The 20844-nt window shown below is 43.1% G+C and overlaps 1 protein-coding gene and 2 long non-coding RNA genes across 24 annotated transcripts in view; 2 read left to right on the top strand and 1 right to left on the bottom strand.

The window, feature by feature from the left end:
• LOC126919157 (electroneutral sodium bicarbonate exchanger 1) overlaps positions 1-15007 on the bottom strand; it is a 27630-nt gene extending 12623 nt beyond the window's left edge. For 5 of the 22 annotated variants that reach the window (XR_007711518.1, XM_050727893.1, XM_050727904.1 and 2 more), the window contains exons 1-10: positions 8047-8099; positions 7314-7444; positions 6551-6691; positions 4819-4884; positions 3303-3441; positions 2985-3204; positions 2748-2871; positions 2190-2366; positions 862-966; positions 45-148 (exon numbers count right to left, since the gene is read on the bottom strand). Coding sequence is in view for 20 of the 22 variants with exons in the window: in XM_050727893.1 (XP_050583850.1) it covers positions 45-148; positions 862-966; positions 2190-2366; positions 2748-2871; positions 2985-3204; positions 3303-3441; positions 4819-4884; positions 6551-6691; positions 7314-7444; positions 8047-8096 (1257 nt within the window). In the remaining 2 variants the exon portion in view is untranslated. Of the gene's footprint in view, positions 1-44; positions 149-861; positions 967-1795; positions 1859-2189; positions 2367-2747; positions 2872-2984; positions 3205-3302; positions 3442-4818; positions 4885-6550; positions 6692-7313; positions 7445-7603; positions 7795-8046; positions 8100-11799; positions 12200-13811; positions 14030-14787 lie in introns of those variants that run through there. The other 17 variants (XR_007711519.1, XM_050727896.1, XM_050727891.1 and 14 more) reach the window with 16 other exon arrangements.
• Positions 15008-15032: 25 nt separating this feature from the next.
• On the top strand, positions 15033-16223 carry LOC126919194 (uncharacterized). The gene is made up of 2 exons (XR_007711522.1): positions 15033-15913; positions 16162-16223. It is a non-coding gene; the product is annotated as an uncharacterized LOC126919194 (long non-coding RNA).
• A 2942-nt stretch (positions 16224-19165) lies between these two features.
• LOC126919196 (uncharacterized) overlaps positions 19166-20844 on the top strand; it is a 28191-nt gene continuing 26512 nt past the window's right edge. The window contains exon 1 of the long non-coding RNA XR_007711524.1: positions 19166-19294. This is a non-coding gene — a long non-coding RNA (uncharacterized LOC126919196). The remainder of the gene's footprint in view (positions 19295-20844) is intronic.

Below are 20844 nucleotides of genomic sequence, written 5' to 3' on the forward strand. Positions count from 1 at the left end.
GCACAGTCTGATTACGATGGATGAGATCGTTAAAGTCTACGAACCTTGTGATTTGCGTCTCCGTTTTCTAAGGCGGACGAACTGTGATTTCGGCTAATTGACACGCTGCTTGGACTTCGATCCATCCCGTTGGTGCCTGGTTCTTGGCCTGAAAGAAATCTAGCTTACCGCCTACTGCGTCTTCCCAAGGTAAATTACAACGAGAAGTCGCGTGGGCAATGTAATCGAGGAGCTACATATTTTTCCGTTTCCTCTCAATTACCACCTCTATCCAGCACCGCTAAAAGTTAGATAGTTGCGGCCCACGTTCACGTGTCGAAAGCGTTTCCGAGTTGCGGGAATCTGATAATAAAGACTTCGCGGGTCAACGAAGAACGAAGAGATTACGTCGTAGATCGGAATTACTTCTGCTTTTTCAACGCGAACGTCAATTTTCAATTCGAAGATTCCCCGTGCGGAAGCCGTGTAGAACTTTCGTTAAATATCAGGAACACGTAACTCAATCCTTTCGAACGGTAACCAATACGGTAAACTTTTCCGATAAATTGACCACATAGCTGCGGCCACTCGAGGACGGAGTCGATTTTGTTTTCCGTGTTCCCACTTGCCCTCAATAATCGTTTGCCGATAGAGGTGTTATTTTAAACATCGTCGTTTCAACCTCGATGATCGCGGAGCGTTCGTTCGACTCGGGATTCCGACAACTCGTGATACTCTCTCGTCGTTCAGACTTCCGTGTTGAGAGAGTACGTGATATGATTATAGCGTTGTATAGTTTGCTACGGGAAATTTACGGCGACGAGAGGGTTCTCTAGTATGTTAAAAAATAAGAAAAGTGCCAAGCACAGTAAAGCAGTTTACCGGGATTACCGGGTATGGCAAGGAAGCGGCTACCGGCATTCAGCGCTGGCCCACTGCCGTGACTTGTAGCGCCGGCGATCGCCGGGGCAGAATTCGATTCCTCCACTAAAAATGAGCATGAAACACACACCAGGATCGTTCTTTATTTACAGAGGAAGGACCCAAGGAGGAAGGAAATCCCATTTTCATTCAGTGCACTACGTTTCGCCAACGGTTGCCTACCGAGCGAAACTCGCTCCAACTCGCAACTCGTTAGCGAGATCGTAATCGTTTATCGTTTAGGGGAAATAATAAAAAATCGCAAAGACAGGAGAGGAAGATTAGTTGGAACGCTGAAAAGGCAGATGTTAGTCGATTATAAGTATGACAGTTAATAGTACAAAGTATATCGAGTAGTTAGAGTATACATTGAGTCACGTGCATATTATACAATTAGAGAGATCATGCCTCCTGATTAGTACTGTGAAGGTTCACCTATGCGTTCCCGCGATCGTGCACTTCCTTCGAATCGCCTCTATCTCAGGAGAACGTGAAAAGAATTGCTTGGAATTCCGTGTATCTGTGTCGCGTCATGGTCGCAGTAGTAACGGTCGACACTCGCCAGACACGAGCGTCCTTCCGAGTCGCATTTGCGAGTCCGACCGATAATGAACGCGTTCTGTGCAATACTTAATTACTGTAGAACACCGAGAAGTACGCGGGAAAACGAATAGTGGGAGACGATGCATAATCGATACGGAAATATATGTCAGGGAATATTACATTATTGCGGTTCTAGAATATATACGAGAAAATGAAAAGAGAGAGAGAGAGAAAGAGGGGAGAAGAGACAACGAAATGCAGAGAATTACCAAGTAGACGAGAGTACGAAAGACACTGATTTGTGCTCTATCGATTAAAATTTATAAGAACAATAACCACCTGACAGTCTAACCTTTTAGTTGACACATCGCGAACCATGCTGTGAATCCGACCACGTGGGGAATGCCGAATTCGTCTGATTGAAAAATAAGAAACAAGTGTAAATATTCGTACCACGATCGATTCAGGCGAAGTCGATGGACTTATTATCCATGTAGTCACATGTAGCCACTATACACCATACTGACGAATTTTTACGCAAAATGAAAACGAATCGAATCTTGCGTGCACGTTTATACAAATTATTCGTGAATAAAGGTTAATGTTTAATAGCGGGTTAAAACGTTATTCGTAGACAAGGGTTGAATACTGTTGGACAATGAGAACAAAGGGATGTAGAAAGCTGCGAAAGCACCGTAACCCAAGGCAATCGAGGCTGCTTAGCCTTAGTCTGGCCTACGTTATACCTGGAACTAGAAGGTACGGTCCTTTCAGATCTTTCGCTTCTTTCGAAAGCAGAGCCGTATTCGAATTTGGGCAACTGCTACTGCGAGCGACGGAGGGAGCGTAGGCGTCCCTAGCGTCGCGACGCTCCTGTAAATCTGACGTCAACAACGCATGCAAACCACAAGTACAGTCGGAATCTGAAAATGTCGAGCGTGTTGCACGCGTTTAGTGTGAGGAAATTTTGAAAGGTCTAAAGTGCTGCCGGATATTTTCCACCCCACTCACATACCGTTTACATTTCTCCAATTTCTCGTTCAACATGTTTGGCATAATGTCGAGTAAACAAATAATATAACAGATAAATATTTTAAACAAATTAAATGTTTCGTAAAAGGGAAAAGAAATAAAGTGCAGAAAATATTTAGAGTTTAAAAAGAGGAATACGCTTGATCGAATCGGGATAATCGAAGGAACGCGTTTTGTTTCAAATGACCGTACGCGCGATAGTTAAATATTAATACTCTTTTTCTCAGATGACATCGAATGATCTAACCGAAAATGCATGATGGCGAACTTACTCTTCGAAGAGGAATGATTTCGACCTATTTCGGCCAAGGATCTGATAATTGGTAGCCTGGACATGTTGTTATCCTTGCGTCTCTCATGTTGATGCCGATGCCTCACCAGAAGAGCTTCCCTGACCTGTATTCCAAATAGCTTTCTCGTTAAAACTTGTTCTTAAACATTTCATAAGCCAGAGAGAGAGAGAGAGAGAGAGAGAGAGGTAGAGTCTGGTCACGAGCCTCCATCCATACCTTTTCCCTCGCCTCGATCGGCAAGGAGCCCTTGTTGATCATGTTATCGAGTACCAAATCAGCGATTTGTTCCAAACTCGCCGCCTCCATGTCCAACATCACAGTTCCATTTAACAGCAGGCTCCTTAGCTCGAAAAGAGCGTGTAGCGAGAGCGTCGCTACGTGAGGTTTGCTCCACCTATTTCCACCCTCCTCCACGTCTTCCTCGAACTTAATCCACCTGAATGGAAAATGTCAAGATAAATATTATATTTGTCCGATATCGAGAAAGAATTTCGTCATTGCCGAGAATAAAAGGTTCTAAGGAGTCGCGACTACCTGGCCGTTTCCTTCCATTCCATCTCGTCACCATCCTTGACGAGCTCCTCCATCTCGGAGAAGAGGGGGTGGGACTCGTGTGCATCGTCCCCGACTTCCTCGCCCAGAATAAACTGCACCCTCTGGGCTGGCGGCGTAACTGTAATTTCAGACGTGCTTCTTGAACCACCAGGCTTCTTGTCGTTTGGTAAAAGAACAAACGGAACAACGGAACATTTTATGTATACATTATATAAAACAGAGAAAGAGAACACTTCTGATAAAACACCATATCGAGATGTTTGAACTACTTGTAAAATTTAAAGTTGATTAAAATGACATCGGGTGAACTCCGAATAACCTTACGATGATCTGCAACAAATAGGTGATCGCTATATGATATGATCTTGAGCGGTTTCAAAACCATCTCCGTCAAATGACTTTCACGTGACGCTTCAAATGATCTTTGTACGGCCTTCGAATGATAAAACGACCTTGAGATGACTATGAAAGATCTTGAAATGACATTGATATGATGGAACGACCTTCGGATGATATCGATATGACCTCTAACCACCATCAAATGAATGTCGAATGACTTTTGGTACGTATGTATCTTATAACTGTGTTCTTCAGTGCAATAAACGATGTTTTCAGCCAATTCAAGTGCATTGTTTGTAAGAACAACGAAAGAATGTTGTGCGTACATCGTTAAATAGTAGGGAAGAAACGTGAAGTTTGCGAAAAGAGAGTTGATAAGTTCACCTTCGAAAATGCGAGGCACTCTGAGAGCAAAAGTATGCTAGTATCAGATCGAGCAGTGCAGAATGATCAACGCAAATATTGCGTGCATAATGACAAACGACACATGCATACGCTTAAGAAAAGTGTTAGAAATGTATTTTTTTTTTTTCGAATTATCGCAAGCTGTTCTATAGTGATGCATGTAATCGCAAGTAGAGTCGAGTGTCATATCGAAAAATATCTAACGAGACCATTCGTATGGTTGTATCTGATTAGAATTATTACGAATTATTGTTTCGTTTCGCTGACCGTAAGAAAATTCAATCTTTTTGGTTCGCGGAATATCTACGTAAAGATAATCTACATTAACGCAATCGCGTCACGCAAACGAATGCAGCACTCTTTATGTAACAGCAATAAATAGTGTAACAAGTCGTGAGTCATTATATCGTACACATAACGATTTGATCTGATAAATATTAATCTTCTTCGAGCTGGATCATGCTACAACGTGAGTACAAATTACGAATCTAATCGAACGTAATAACTCGCCAAATTGCTGGAACGATTACGGCAGCCTTGACGAGATCCTCAGGTATAATTGCTCTTCGTTGTTTCTTTAAATCGTCGACTCTTTCTCTTACATTTTTTAAATGTGCCTGAACGATTAAGCGAACACTGAAAGTTTAGGGAAATGGAATTTTCGAGCCATCTTCATCTTCACGTACGAATGATCTCTTTGGTAAGTGTGTCCGAGAATACATAGAATTCAGTTACGTGTATTTTAGCTTACGTATCATCTCGCCGTCGGGATCGCAGATATTAGATAGTCGACTCCTTCGAGTCATCAGCAATTGTCCTGAAACGTCAACGATACAACAAACATTGACGCCAGTTCGCCGATCAACTACGAATTCCGCCCAATTACTCTTTCATAGCTTCGTTTTTCACGGTGACTCGACACGTCGTGCAAGAGTGTGTTTCCGCGTGGCTTCTCAAACTCGAAACTTGGCCATCTCGTCGAATCAACGAGAAATTACCTGGAGCCAGGTGGCTGATATTCTTCAGAAGGTTTGCCACATAAATAGCTTCTCTTGGACGAAATTAAAAATGTCGCTTGCAGGTGACACGGGTGATGGGAAAAAGGGAAGAAAACGCGAGTCATAGCTTCGATATACATTCAAATAGCGTCGATAGAGATTAAACGACTGCGTTTAGCATAGAATCATAGGTTTATCAAATGAATATATAAATAAATCTATTTTATCGGGACGAGGAACTGCGGCCAGCACCTTTAGGAGGATTACACGTTTCCAGACCAACGATCTAGTATTACCCAAACGCGAATCATACTTATACGTGAACGCGTTTCTATAAGAATTTGTTACCAACATTTTTTCCCAGCTTCTTGTAAGGAGAACAAGGAATGGAGGCGAAGTATCTCGCGAAACAAGGGCTGGAAACCCTTGTCAGAACCCGATATCGGTCACACCCTGTTATATTCAGTGTGCCAAAGATAAGGTGAACAACCAGAGAAGTCGTGACAAGTGGTTGGCTGGTTGCCACATATCGTTCAATAATGCCGCAAAGTGCAACATACCATGTAACGTTTACCCGCGGGTTCTGCGGTAGCTACTTGAACGACACGACACCGCTAATGGATATGAACCAACCGTCGGAGTAGTTTTCAAAGCGTTACGGTCCGTATGAACGCGCGCGTACATCATACGAAAGAAGACATCTGCGTTTCAGCATCTGCTAGTAACGACGCTGTTTCGTTTTTTATTTCCGACAATAGCCGTGCGAAAGCATGCGAACGGCTTTCCTCGGGATGTTCCGCGATCTTAACGACGTGGCACAGCGTCAGAAACTTTTCGCGGTTCGTCGCGAAAGAAACTGGTTGGTCGGAACGTCTGTATCTCGACGGCTCGGTGGAAATCAAGCGAACCAAGAAGTTGGTGAGAATTTTCAGCCCTTCGTATCTTGACTTGAAGTGGCTTTCTTCAGCCAACTATAATAGTAGATCTTTTTGAAGCCGCACGAGAGCGATTAACTAAGTTCGATGTAGTAGCATCGAGGCTAAAGTAGCCTCGAAAACTCGTGACCTACAAGAGACATTTGTCTCCCGTTTCTATTCGTGGTGGTTATCGATTACGTCGGAGAGCGTCAGTCGTCCTTTACCGAAAGGGAAACACATGATACAGACACGGAGGAGACGAGATTAGGTTGGTCCTCTCGGTTTGGGACGGCGCGGTACGGCACGGCGCGTTAACCGATCGATCGTTTTACCGAAACGATGGGCGTGGATCCGTCGCGGTTTCAATTTTATGGATTAACCAACGGTGTAGGGAAACGTTAGTTGCGAGGGAAAAAACACGGGCAACCCTTTAGCTGGAACGCGGTCCGATAAGTAGCCGATTTAGAACAATTGGGGCTGCGACGCGACACAGGGAAAGATCTAACGGAGGGTAGAAAGCGAACTAGGGTGCGTACGAAGCAGAAACGCAAGCGAGGAGAAAACTTACTGGGCCTATCGTTGTCGACATTCTCCTTATCGGTACTGCTTGTTCCCAACTGACGTTGAGAATGATGGTGCTTGTGATGACGACGATGTCTCCTTTCGCCTGGTAGATGCACGCCCACATATACCGTGTGCGCTCTGTGACCTGGAAGCAGATGAAAGAGAACTCGCGTCAGTGGCTCTCGAGTCGACGTTCCACGACATTCCTACGATTATCGATAATAAAAATCCTATCGAGCACGACAGAAAGAGAAATTCACCGCGATCTTTTCTCTATCGGTCGAGGACACTCGGTGTCTCCCCTATCTTTGACCGACGACCGACAGACCTTTATAATCCCGTTGCCTCTTTCGATCTCCACGTTTCTTAAACCTTTTACACCCGCTCTACTACCGCTGGCTAGATCAATTTACGTCGGTCGATGCGAATAGTTACGAGTCAGCCGGATAATCCGAAACGATTTGTTCGTCTGTGGAATGTCGATGGTTCAAGATCGCACGGGGACAGGTGACCTCGAGCCCGACGTTCAACGCAGACGAAAAGATCGCGACATTGCTAAACGGAATAACGATTTTCGAAGCACCGGCAACGCGTTCTATGAGCAAACAGCGAAGCCAGATTCGTGTATCCAGCTGACCTACGCCGGAACGGTAGATATCGACGGCCCGATTAAATCGCAAAGAAACATAAATGTGCGAAAGCTGGTTTCGATAATCGGCAGGAATCTTTTAAGAAAATCAGAATGTAAATGGAAGAAATTTCGATACCTTCGAAGTCTTTCTCGGTGTAAGATTGATGAGTGATCCGAACACCGGGATCTTTCGGAGCCTCGTCGTCACCTGTCCCACCTACGTGGGCCGCGCCACCTCCGCCTCCGATACCTGGCTGCATCCACGGTCTAAAAAATAAATCAAACGCACACGTGTAGCATCGAATGGTTAGGATAATTTTTCTGATTCTTTGTGAAATCACAAAAATTTTTAACAAAGTAGTTCTACGAAGATTGGAAGGTTATTTTGTTTCAATCGACAGCCTCGATACTCCGCGAACGATTTACCTTCGTCCGCCGCAGTAGCAGCGACGCGTTCAAAGATGTGTATTTCGTGGGCTCGTTATCGAAGTGAACAGATATTCGCACGAACACGATAGCGACTCGTCCGCTGCAGTAGCGACGCGTGAATATATCCGACTCTCCACAAAAGTACCGATAACGTGTAAATCGTTCCCCCGAATTCTCGTCTTTCAACGACGCTTATGAAGGAAAAACGCGCGTGGGATTGCGAAGTAACGCGGGGACGGTCGTCTGCTCGCGGTTACTGGCGATGCACACGCGATTTTATAATAATTAAACTTCCTCGACAGGAAGTACTTTGTTCGTGTTGCAGCGCGAGCACGCACGCGTTCTCTTATTTCCCTCTTCTCGCTTACTTGCTATCGAATCTTTACGCGTAGCGATTTGCAGCAAATTTGGTCGCCTATTTTTCAAATACGAGCACTCACGATGAATCATAGCTGTCAGATATTTCCTCAGGGTCCATACTTCGTTGCATTTTTAATTACGCACGACGAGAACTCCAATCGTGATAAACGTTGACAATGCTCGGCGATGTATTCGCGAAACAATGGCGGGAGTTCTGAGTGTTTCTGCTGCACGCGATTGACTTTGTATCTCTCGTGTTTCGTTTCTCGTAGACGCGTCATCTTCGTGGTAAATAGATGAAAATATGTGACATCCGTCAGTTTAAACTAACTCTTGTTTTTCCATCGACGATACTAACGAGGGAAATTCTAACGTAGGTAATAGTTGCACGAAGATCGTGAATGGCTGTCACGCGATACGCGCAATCGGTTGACACGTGCGATTATAGACACAACCTGATTGCTATGTCAAAGCAGATTAGCTCGGAGTGTGTCGCACATGTATCTCGTGTAATAAAGTATCGTAAAAACGCGGCTCTTTTGCCGATACGATGCCGTCTACTACGTGAAACCAACACGTTCGCTAAGGATAATAATTGCACCGAACATGATGACAACGTTCCGAACGACATTGACCAGGAGACAAGAATTTACGAGCGGATCGTGAATGTTTCGCGCTACATAAGAAACTTAACGATCTATCCGATTTCATATGATGCTATACGATCTCATTTGGCGATCAGAAGACGTGCAATAACTTATTTTCTGTTTTTTATAGTAACTTACGTGTAATCATAAATAATAATAAATTACATTAACATCGCTGTAAAAACAAGCGATAAACGCGACGATTAATAAAAGGCCATTGAAAAACACATAAAGATGTACATATATGATAATAATCAATCGTGAAAGAGAATTTGTTACCGAAAGAACTATATGTACAAATGCGATCGATTATTCCGTTTTTACTATACGTTTGTCTTCGTATTTTCTCTTTGCTTTGGACGAATAAACGACGTTCTGAAACGGGAAAGTCGGAGAGTATAGATCGAGAGAAGGAGGTTGAAGTGTATTGTTAACAATATAGGACAAATAATATTTTTTATATTAACAATGTACGTTGAGGATACGGTTGTTCGGGCCCGTTGCACCGTATTCTTAATTGTGCAAATTGCTTCGCTGACTGCTTCGACTTTTTTGCCGGAAATATCTCTTCGTTGAAATGCAGCTTGTGTAATCTTGCGGTGTAGATAGCGGTTTGATATCGCTTTTGTATTTTTAAGCTATGTTTGTATGGTTGTCGTGTTATGTACACATACAATTGGTTTACGGCCTGTTAATATATGATATATTTTATGATATAATTATGATCTATTTTACTATTAATATCGTTATATCGTCAGAAATCCTTTAAATCACTGCGAGGCATTGGTGACACTCGATCTTAGCGAATATTCATAATATCTTTGACTACGAATACAATAAACGTATTATCACGGATGCAAGCTGTATTTTAATACAATCGTAAAACGAAGATGCGCAATTCGTAACCGGTTTCTCTGCTCCTTCGTCTGATTAAATTTCCACGAAGCACGAACGTTCGTGGAAGTTTCGTATCGTGGGATGCGAGGAAACGCGTTCACCAAATACGCGAGATAGCAGGACCGCGAGAATCGATCAGATTTTCGGTGTAACGAAGCCAAAGCATTCGAAGAAGCTTCCTCTAATCGAGGCCGATTGCCGGAATGTCAAGATCGCGACAAACGTCAAACAGTCAGTCGAGGATTACCAGCCGTCAAGTGGATAATTACCGGGTTATGATTATCTACGTCCCACCTATGTGTATACATACATATACATGTAGTTTTACATAATAGACCATCTCGTCTTCCGCTTCGACGAAGGGAGAGTGGCATAATAAACGAGGGCAGCACACGATAATTGTTTAATTGTTGGAGGTCAATCTGGTGTTCGTCGATACGAAAACACGGGAAATACGACGATTCGTACTTTCAAAGATCTATCGACTCTCTGCTTTCCAAAATTTCTCGTACTTTCGAAGTTCCACCGAAGCCAAACGTCAACTGATCGATGCACGCGACAAATTCGAAATGCTGGCGAATGAAACGCGTGCGATGGCCGATGCTAAAAGCGTACAAAATCCACAACGATTGCTAAGCAACGGAAAGGTCCATCAGACCGGTCAATGAAATGCATTAACGAGCGATAACAACGTCAAATGAAAAAGTCCTTGCGATACGGTATTTTTTGTAATTCGACCAACGAGTATCGTCTGGGACAAAGTTGTGCCGCTCGCGTGGATACCGGTCCGTATAATTGAAACGTAAAAGTATAACGATCGAAATAATCGTCAGTTACGGGCAGTCGTCGCCAAAACAATCGACGACCAAGTCGGCTATGAGTCGCTCGATTCGTAAGATCCGAGGAGAATCGCGATCGATGCAGGCTCTTTGCCAAGAGACGACACGATCATTTGAATTTCGATCAATTTCTAAACCGAGATCCAAACAGACGTATACATGTATATGTATATACGTAGTGAAAAAGTCATCGGAGTCTCTTCGTCGTATATAGCGCTCATTGTAATAACTGTAGTTGGACTATCAGATCGTTAGAATGACATTGTTCCGGAAAAGCAGCGATGCGCTTTAACATTGAAATTATTCTCGCGCGTTGGCGAGCTGCGAAGAAAATTTCGCAATGTAGCGTATTACGCGCATCACTTGCAAGAGCATAGTAACATGCAAGGTGGTACCGACTATCATGTTAAACTTGGAAAACTACGGAGGAAATAATAGAAAATAATAGGTATATACAGTGACGCGATACATGTACACGTTTGGCGCTTCGTATTCGACTATCGCGAACTACGGCTCGGAATCACCTCGTTCTCGATGCCAACGATATAGCGTGACATATCGCCTAGACAATTAGTTTCTTCAACTTTCGTGTGTATTTTCCTCTGCTTTTTTCGTTCGCTGTTTGCTTTATTTTATACCGATATGCTTGCCGGTGTGAAATCGCATAAAACGTTAGTTCGGGAGATTTTGTTTAACGTACAATTTGTTAATCGCGTCTGAATGAAAATAGACTGATAGATATTGCAGTGTATTGTTTTTGTATAATTTTGCAGACCAATATCCATGAAAAATCCAATGACGATGCACAGTGATACAAAGTCGAGTAAAGCGAAAAATGGATCGCGATAACACACAATAACAGATAAATTAAAGCTTCTAAAGTATAGTCACTGTATTTAACGCAGTGGCGTGGAAAAGTCTTTGAGGCAGGTATCACTTGAGTTTACGGAAACGAATGCAAATATGCTAAGAAATGTGGGAAGAACGCTATCGACAAACGCTAATAGATATGACGAGGAATTTTCATTTACGGAACGACGATAAAGGGGAAGCGTCTAATGCGTTCGGTATTTAAACGCGCTGATAAAAATAATCTTTGTACCTAAAAATTCGGCCTTGCACAATCATCGATAAAGATCCTATCTATCGTATTGAGTAACGTTGAGGTTAAAGTGCACCTCCGTGCCATCATTTTTTTTTTTTCCTTTAATCAAGAAGTTACATTCGAGAGAACAAGACTGTTCTTTCATTATGCGAATCAATGTGTTCGCGTTTTCTGTTTCGAAAGTCAAATAACTCGAATATAATGCTTCTTGTTCGTTTTCATTATGTCAGAAATTGGTGAGAAAGGCGCGAGTTGTTGTATGTTCAGGGTCGTTGGAAATTTACATCGTACTTATATACGCGCCTCCAATTCCTTGTAAATCGAGCCAAGGATAAATGTGGTTACCTCGAATCGTACTCGAAGGCGTTAGAGTTCATGATCCGGCGTTTCTTCCTCCGATACTCGAGCGAGGAAGCTGGGATGATACGATGGTTACGATCGGAGCGGATGAACGACGATGGGGTTAAGTAGTTGGATGGCGATCGGTCAGACGGCGGTCCTCATAGCCGAATTCGAGTAACGTGCAAATAGAGACGCCAATGTGGGCGTAATACACTCTCGATGAGACACTTTCTGGTACGGTGATACGATGCTGGCACGAAAGCACGTTGGCACGGCAGGCTGCTAGACAGACAGCGGAATCGCGGTCTGCACCGGTTGATCACACTCGCGCGCCCACTCTTACACTCGTTACGTAGTTTATACGCACGTTTACGTATGTCCAAGCAGCGCGATGATCGTCGATCGACTGTTTACTACCAGCTGACACCGATGTGTGCTTGTGTTCCAAGGGCTTACCGCCGACGATGGTCAGCGGCAGTCGAGGAGCGTTAGTCAGCCAGTCATCGCATAGTTTGCTAGTAGTCATCGGTCATTTGTTGTTTCGCATACGTACAGCTAACGCTGATAAGTCAACTTCATTCAGATAACGCTTCAATATTGTGCTCTCCGGAAGATCGTTTGAACGTGCACAACTTTGTTTCATGACTCACAAATTTTACCAATTCCGTCTCGTGTCGCAAATGACCCGGTGGAGTTTTCGCGTGAACGATGCGGGAGAATCGACTTACGAGTTTCTCGACTTGCCAGATGTCCCAAGTAATTCCTTTTCCCCTTCGCGAACGACAAACTTTCCCTCTTTTCATATTCTCGTGACGTCTTTTCCACTTTCGAGATAGATAGGTGATATTTGAAAAGAAAATGGAGCGTGTGAGCGTGGCCACGCGTGCCGATTAAATAGACACAATCAATTCTCGCGTAATTCACAAACGTTTGCGTTGAGAAATTGATACTGCGTTGTCTGTTTGCTCGCTCTTTGCAGCGCTTCGCTAATTTTTGTCCAAACAGCTAGTTTTCGAGGCAGGTTTTTTCATTTTAGCTGACAGGTGCGGGGCAGCCGCGTTCCGCGTCTCTAACGTACCGTCGTTTCACGATCATAGGTCAGATCGCGCGTCGAAACTATTTATGCTGCGGTTGCAAAAGCCAACTGACTTATCGTCGTGTGGACCTACAAATATCAAGGAATCGATGGAAACCGTTCGAAACCAGTGTCAACTAGTTACGAGTCGAGATATTCATGTGATTAGATTCAGGTGAGATTGCAAGAAATTGTGACCAAGGTGGGGCATGCAATCGCGGCGCGTCAACAACGACGAGCAAACTGTTTAACCTTTCACTCATTATCATCTTGATAATCATCGATAAAAATAACACAGTTCGGTGGTTGACAGTTCATGGAAAAACATAAAGCATTTGTATCAGGTTTATACATATCAAGAATTATATTATATATGTATATTATCGTCGAATTATTGCACTCTTGTGCGTTGTGCGGGTAGTTCGGATCAGTTTACGGGAAACGAACGTCAGTGGACACGCGCTCACTATGTGTTAAGTTATTCTTCATTAGCGTTCATTCGAGCATCGCCTATCTTTCTAGTGTCAATCAAGAAGGAATCTTTCACAAGGAAACAACGATTGTCCGCTTCGCCTATCGTTATCGCTTGGTTAGATCTAAGTCGTTTAACGACTAATCTACAAAGAAGTGCGTTAATCACACTTAAGTAAAATATAATTACAAATAAAGCTTAGAGTTCCGATAAGCAGATACTTCACGGACCGCTTATCAGCCTAATGGCCCGATTACATTTACCTGTTGTTCGTTCGTTTTTCATTACGAATAACTCTATCGTGTATCGATGAAAATCGTTTCTTCATCGGTCTTGTCAATCTTTCACGATCCACGACCTTTCCAGATATTTGTAGGTTTGGACTGACACGATCCAAAGTACGTCAAGAATTCTCTAGGGTAATTCAAGTAGCGATACGAGAAAGAGAACATTGAAATATTTGCTTACCTTCTAATTTGCTGGAAGACTCGAACGTCGTTTGATCGCGAGTGTTTTTCCTTGCAACGCGATCACGTTATATCAGGCAGCCTGCATCACCGCGCGAAAACTCGCACGTCGGCGCACCAATCGGTACACTTTCACGATTTTGATCGCTACCCACCGGATCCACCGATATCCACGATTAGGATGTCATTTTACGTTCTCCACGAATACAGAGCTGCACGCTAAAAGCAGAAAAGGGGAAGATGCGGACGCTCGTGCGGAGAGGAATCGCGAACGAGTTGCCACGAGATAAAAGATTATAACGAGCTGAACGACGAGTTATATTTTTCGAAAACGGAGACTCGTTACATTGACGCCCCTCCCTTGCTTTTCCAATTTAACACCATCTTGCCATTTGGGAATCGAAATACAAAGCGATCGACTGCCTCGCCCATTCTCTCTCTATCTAAATAGATATTATTCTTTCAATGCTGTGCTTGCAATCGTACTTATGTAACTTTACCTCTGTGATAAGCGAAATCTAGGAACGTGCTCGAGCATTTGCAAATTTTTTTTTAAACGTTCATATTCTTCTTATCGATTTAAAAACTAAGAATCGCGTGATATAATGGAAACATTGCCGATAGTTGCCTGTCAATCAGATTAGTTAAAAAAGAAACGAAGTTGTTCCTTTAATTTTTCAGTCATTACCGCGGATAATGATCCAAACATCGCGTGTTCAGACGCACCAAAGTTTTCTATTTCCATATTCTTTGTACGAAGAGGTATAAAACGATAATTTTGTCCGTTCTTTCGTTTATAAGTATTTTGTTCTTCGAGCTAACTTTTCATCTTAGCGAGTAAAATGGATAGAACGAGGTAAACGAGTAAATGTAGTGGCAAGTCGTTGGGCGAGAGTCGGTCATGACAGGTGTCAGGTCGCGAAACGATTAGAAGGAGAGGCAAGGGTCAACCACCGAGCAAGTTTAACGCGCGAGACCTCACAATCAGAGTTTCCTTTGAGATAGCAGTGGAATGTCATGTTCCTACGGCCGTGGCCAAACAGAGTGAATCAAAATCCTTTTGGGCTGGGTTCGGATCGGTGACAAATCGGAAGCAATAGGAAGATCGAGTGGCTCGAGTACGCGAGTACGTCGCTAGCGTAGTCGTTGAACCCCTGTGCTGTGTACTTGCTCACTGTGTGCAAGGACTCGAGCGAGGAACGTGCGGCGCGTATCCGCGGCGCGAGCATACTGCTACTCGTGAACAGTGGAGGCAGCTTCACCCTCTTCGGTATTGATCCACGTGGCCAGCTCGACTCTTTCCGCCACCAGCCCCACTGCCTCTTCGCGACCATCCACCGACCGATGGCTACCGATCCATCCACTCCAAACTGTTCATCCCCTTTGCATTCTCCCCTTTTCCCTTCTTTCTCGTCGTTCCATCGGTTCATTTTTCTTCTTCCCATCAACGAATCGACGTTGTTTCCAACGAGTAAATAACTTAAAAATCGATCGATCGCGATTGGATACTAACTAACAAACTATACCGGCGTTTTGGTATTTGGAACGAAGTCAACTTTACCTGGTCACATTTAGATCAGAGCGCAGAGAAGGACAAACAAATTTATTTAAAAGGTTCTTCTTCGACGAGACTTTTTTGTAGCGGATAAAAAGATTTCGTGCACGAAAGGGAGAAATAAATACTTAGAATGTTCGACCTTAAATTCGTGCTGCTAACGTGGCCGCGGGGGCAGAGTCGTAAAAGTACGATCGTTCCCTTGGCGTAGGGTCGGAAGCTGGAGACGGAGAGTTCATCCGTTTGGATGTAGGTCGTTGCCCCATCTTCCCCTGTGAAAACATTTCGCAGGCGATGCCGTGATACGTTTTATTTCAGACAAATAAAAAGCTTTTTCAGTATTCGTGCTTAGTGTGACCGACAGTATGTTGGTCAACGTTGTTCCAGGAATATTTTCCATTTAATAAAACATAACTCTCAAAAAATCTCAACGGATTCGACATTCTTGTAATAATTAAGAAACGAATATTCATTGATGGAAAATTTTAACGAGAGCTTAAATGTATCTAGCTAGTAAGAGGCTTTTTGTGAAGAAGGGTTTCTATAAGGTAACTATATTTCGTTTCGTATATTTTTATATAACGGCTTACCCATTTCGCAATACGTAAAAGAGTAATCGTTTAAAATTTAGATAGTCAATTTTTTAATGATCCATGCAGTGTCGGTAAAATCGCTAAATGTAAACTATTGTTATCGTTAGTTGGTAACTGATAGTTTACTTTTACTTTTGTCGATAACATCGAGTTATACATATATACGTCGACAAAGTACAGAATAAACGTAAATTTTATTACAGATTAGGTACAAAGCAGACGTGACGTTCAATGGCTTTTCGAGTTTTACGTTTTGGAAATCGCCTGACTCCTCATACCATTTTATGTCGCATGCGACGTTACCGATTCAGTATAGTACTGCTTTGAATTAAAATCATTTACCAAGGATAGGATACACATTAAATGGAATCTCGTGTCTACGATTCTGAAATACCGACCTGCCAAAATATCGGACTGTTTCTTGTGTCCTCTGCGATTTCTTACGACGATCTATCGGAATTATTACTAACGAGGTACAGGATATTGATATTTGCCAAGTTACCGAAGTCTTGCTGTTTTACCGATATAATTTTTACGAAATTTTGTATCTACCTCTGCTCCACATTTGACACCCCAGGTCTGCAAAGGTCCCCAGTATGTAAATGTGAGCCTTACTGTCACCCCTGATATCAGTAACCATTAAAGGGAAAGTTACAGCTTATGCTTCATGCCTATTACTAAGCAACGACCAGTATATCCGAGCTGTATGATCAAGGTACAAATATCTTACCGCGTGTCCGACTAGACGTAGAACGAAAGCGCCTCATGATCAAAAGATTGCAACCCGTAACGTTCGTGAGGAAGTCGCAAGATAATTCTACGCCGTTACGAACCAGGATTATGATATATATTCAATGCTTTTTCATGTTCCACGTTTTAGGAGTCACCTGACCGGTCTGACCTCTCATACCATTTTAGTGTCGCGTGTGACTTTATCAATCCAGTATAGTAGTCAGGACCTCGTCGGTGTTAGAAAGACCTATACTTATATATATACACAGGGTCGAAGTGTCAGGAAATTTAAGGGATGATTCTTGAATCTGAAATAAGACGAAAATCAAGAATAAAATAATTGAGCTTTCGGCTTTACTTTTTAGTTATTGACAATTAAAACTCGGCCAAAATATCCCTGCACGCGAGCAAACCTCCTTACACGGATGAAAGAAGTCAGCCTAAGGAACGGAACGCACAGTCATTCTCAAACCGAACGATACATGGGCTTACCTCATACAAGTTGTACAGAAAAAAACCATGATATTCAGAGACATAAACGACTTCACGCAATGTTTTGTAAAAGAAATAGTGGATTGAACATTAAACTTGCTTACTCATGAAAATCCATAAGAGGATGGAGTTATTGGATTCTAGAATACTCCATTTTTATTTATGCTTTAAAATGTATAACTATATTAATATAAAGTATATTATTATATTAAAGTATAATTTAAAGTACTTATTATTAGTTACACTTGTAAATTATATCTGAATCATATTTCATTAATGTAATATATCATAGATAAATTAATACGAACACCTAGTCAGGATCGCAGCCAATTAGCTCATATTACTCGCCATATAATTAATAATTATACTAGTTATACAATAAATTGCTCCGTTGTATAGTGATACAATTAGTAATCATATATTAAATAATACTGATTGCCCGGGTCTCACCACGACGAGGTGCTGCGACTGGAGACCCACCCTAACCACGATCCATCCACCCTCCTTTTACGCAAAAAAGTCTAAAATTTATTTATCATCAAATAAATCTGAAATAAACTCATTTACTGGATTTGGTATATGAAAGAAACAGGCATATTTAAAACGAGAACATTACATACATGAAAAATAAACTACTAATAATGGTCAATTATGGACCAAATTAATCTTGATTAAATTTGAGCAAAGATAGAGAAACATTTATATCTTTTTAATCGAAATTAGGGTTACGTTGAAAACAGGAATTTTAAGTAACTGAATTTAAACTAAATTAGAACTTGAAAATTTCATTTGAAATAACTAGGATGAGAGAAAACACGATTATTATAAAATCACTTGCTTTGTCTTTTAACTTTTAACAGTATCTGTTATTTCCTACAACAACATAGTAACTTGCATCATATTGAACCAAAAGATACACACGTAAATCATTTTGTTCAGAATTTTTGTCACAAACGAACAATGATCGCGAATGAACTTTTGTTTCATGCAAATGAAATTCGAATATTTCTAAAATTCTACATTACTGATGAAAGATTGAAAATATCGAAATATAATAAAGAAGAACTGACGCCACAAATATATTAGAATGAGTTACAAATCTAACGCAATGGGAACTAAATAATCCGTACGACAAGAGATGACAGAATAACTCCTTGTACTTTAGTTTCTTTGAGCAACTTCCAAAGCGATGGGGCATGGTAGGAGGACCGCAACTGTGTCCTACGATGTCCAATGTCGTCCAACGTCGTCCAACGTCGTCCAACGGTGTCCCACGTTGCAGTACAGTCTAGATGATCCAAAATTCTTTTGGCGGCTTTTGGAGACCCAAACTAGACTGGTGCGTAGTTCTTAGCTTGGCATCGTTTTCCAAAGATTAATCAACTGATTACTTTTCGGAAAACGATGCCAATTACCAGGTCTCACCACGAGGAGGAGACTACGCAAGAGACCCGCCCATGGGTTATTTAACATTACACATCGATCTCGATATTCAACCTACTGGCAGAATGTCAAGTTCCGACTCTACTTGACCATGGGCCCGCGTAAGGAAATAGCTGTTTCGTAGCCTAATTGCGAAACACATATCTCCAACGCGGCACTTACATGAATCTTTACAGACGTAGAACAAAGCATACATAACACAACATCTATCTCCCACACAACGATTACATAGATCAGTACAAATATTGTACAATAATTGGCATCCCTACTGGCAGCATTCGGTATAAAAGACACATTTATCTAACTTGGAACGAATGAAAGAAAATGAAGTTAACGAACGAACTAACAAACTTACGCGACGTACCCCCGTGCACCGGATAACCCGAAGGATTAGCGGAAAGCCCAAGTATTGACCATAACTCGATTCCTGTTTCGCCGTTCGAAACTTATACGAGTCGCGGTCGATGGCGCCGACCGATGATGCCAGTGATCCGCTGGTGATCCAGCCGTGGATCCAGCACATAGGCCGGCAACTTAACACACTCCAACTGAACATGTGGAACCCGGGGAGGGGCCGCTGAACAGGATTACGAAGGCAGAGGCCTCAACTGAACAGTGGGGCCCACCCCCGCGGGCCCGAACAGAATTACGGAGGACGTGAAATTACAGGTCCCTGCCGAGTACCGAAGTACCAATCGGACAGGAGTGCAGATGCACGACTGAATCCCCAACAGATTCGCAAGCATCAGCGGCGCGACGACAACTCCCGCGATCCGGTGCGAACGTCGAGCAGTCGTCGAGCAGTCACCAAGACTGAGGTGTGCTTGGGCCGTCTTACGAATCCCAAGAGTTGTCCAGTGCACGTTGACCCGCGCGTACCCGGAAAACGCACGAGCGTGTACGTCACGCGACAGTTTGAAACAACTGAGCGATCGCGAACCGATAAATCGTGGGTACAATTTTTCGTTCCAAGATGGATAAGTATCGTTGTACAGAATGAGCTCACAATGCGCTTAACATAGGTATCTATCTTACGATTAATTAAGGCTAAAAAGCACGCATTTCACGGTATCCCCCGGATTTCCCGCGGTGTGCAACGGTGTGCAACGGTGTCCAACGGTGTCCAACGGTGTCCAACGGTGTCCAACGGTGTCCAACGGTGTCCAACGGTGTCCAACGGTGTCCAACGGTGTCCAACGGTGTCCAACGGTGTCCAACGGTGTCCAACGGTGTCCAACGGTGTCCAACGGTGTCCAACGGTGTCCAACGGTGTCCAACGGTGTCCAACGGTGTCCAACGGTGTCCAACGGTGTCCAACGTCGTCCAACGGTGACCTACGGTGCAGCCCAGTTTGTATCATCCAAAATTCTGTTCGCGGCATTTGGAGATACAAACCGGACTGCTGCGAAGTTCTTAGCTTGGTATAGTTTTCCAAAGATTAATCGACGGATTAATTTTTTGGAAAACGGTGCCAATTACCAGGTCTCACCACGGGGAGGTGACTACGCAAGAGACCCGCCCATGGGTTATTTATCTTTATACATCCATCTCGACATTCAACCTAGTGGCGGAATATCGAGTACCGTCTCTACTTAACCATGGGCCTGCGTAAAGAAATAGTTGTTTCGTACCCTAACTGCGAAACACATATCTCCAACGCAGCACTTACATGAATCTTTACAAACGTAGAACAAAACATACATAACGCAACAGCTATCACCCGCACAACGATTATATAAATCAGTACAAATATTCTACAATAATTGGTATCCCTACTGGCAGCATTCGGTATCAAAGACACATTTATCTAACTTGGAACGAATCAAAGAAAATGGAGCTAACGAACGAACTAAAAAACTTACGCGACGTACCCCCGTGCACCGGATAACCCGAAGGATTAGCGGAAAGCCCAAGTATTGACCATAACTCGATTCCTGTTTCGCCGTTCGAAACTTATACGAGTCGCGGTCGATGGCGCCGACCGATGACGCCAGTGATCCGCTGGTGATCCAGCCGTGGATCCAGCACATAGGCCGGCAACTTAACACACTCCAACTGAACATGTGGAACCCGGGGAGGGGCCGCTGAACAGGATTACGAAGGCAGAGGCCTCAACTGAACAGTGGGGCCCACCCCTGTGGAGGGGCCGCTGAACAGGATTACGAAGGCATGATCTTCAACTGAACAGTGGGGTCCACCCCCGCGGGCCCGAACAGGAT

The sequence above is a fragment of the Bombus affinis genome, chromosome 8 (genome assembly GCF_024516045.1).
Source record: "Bombus affinis isolate iyBomAffi1 chromosome 8, iyBomAffi1.2, whole genome shotgun sequence".
Classification (NCBI taxonomy): domain Eukaryota; kingdom Metazoa; phylum Arthropoda; class Insecta; order Hymenoptera; family Apidae; genus Bombus; species Bombus affinis.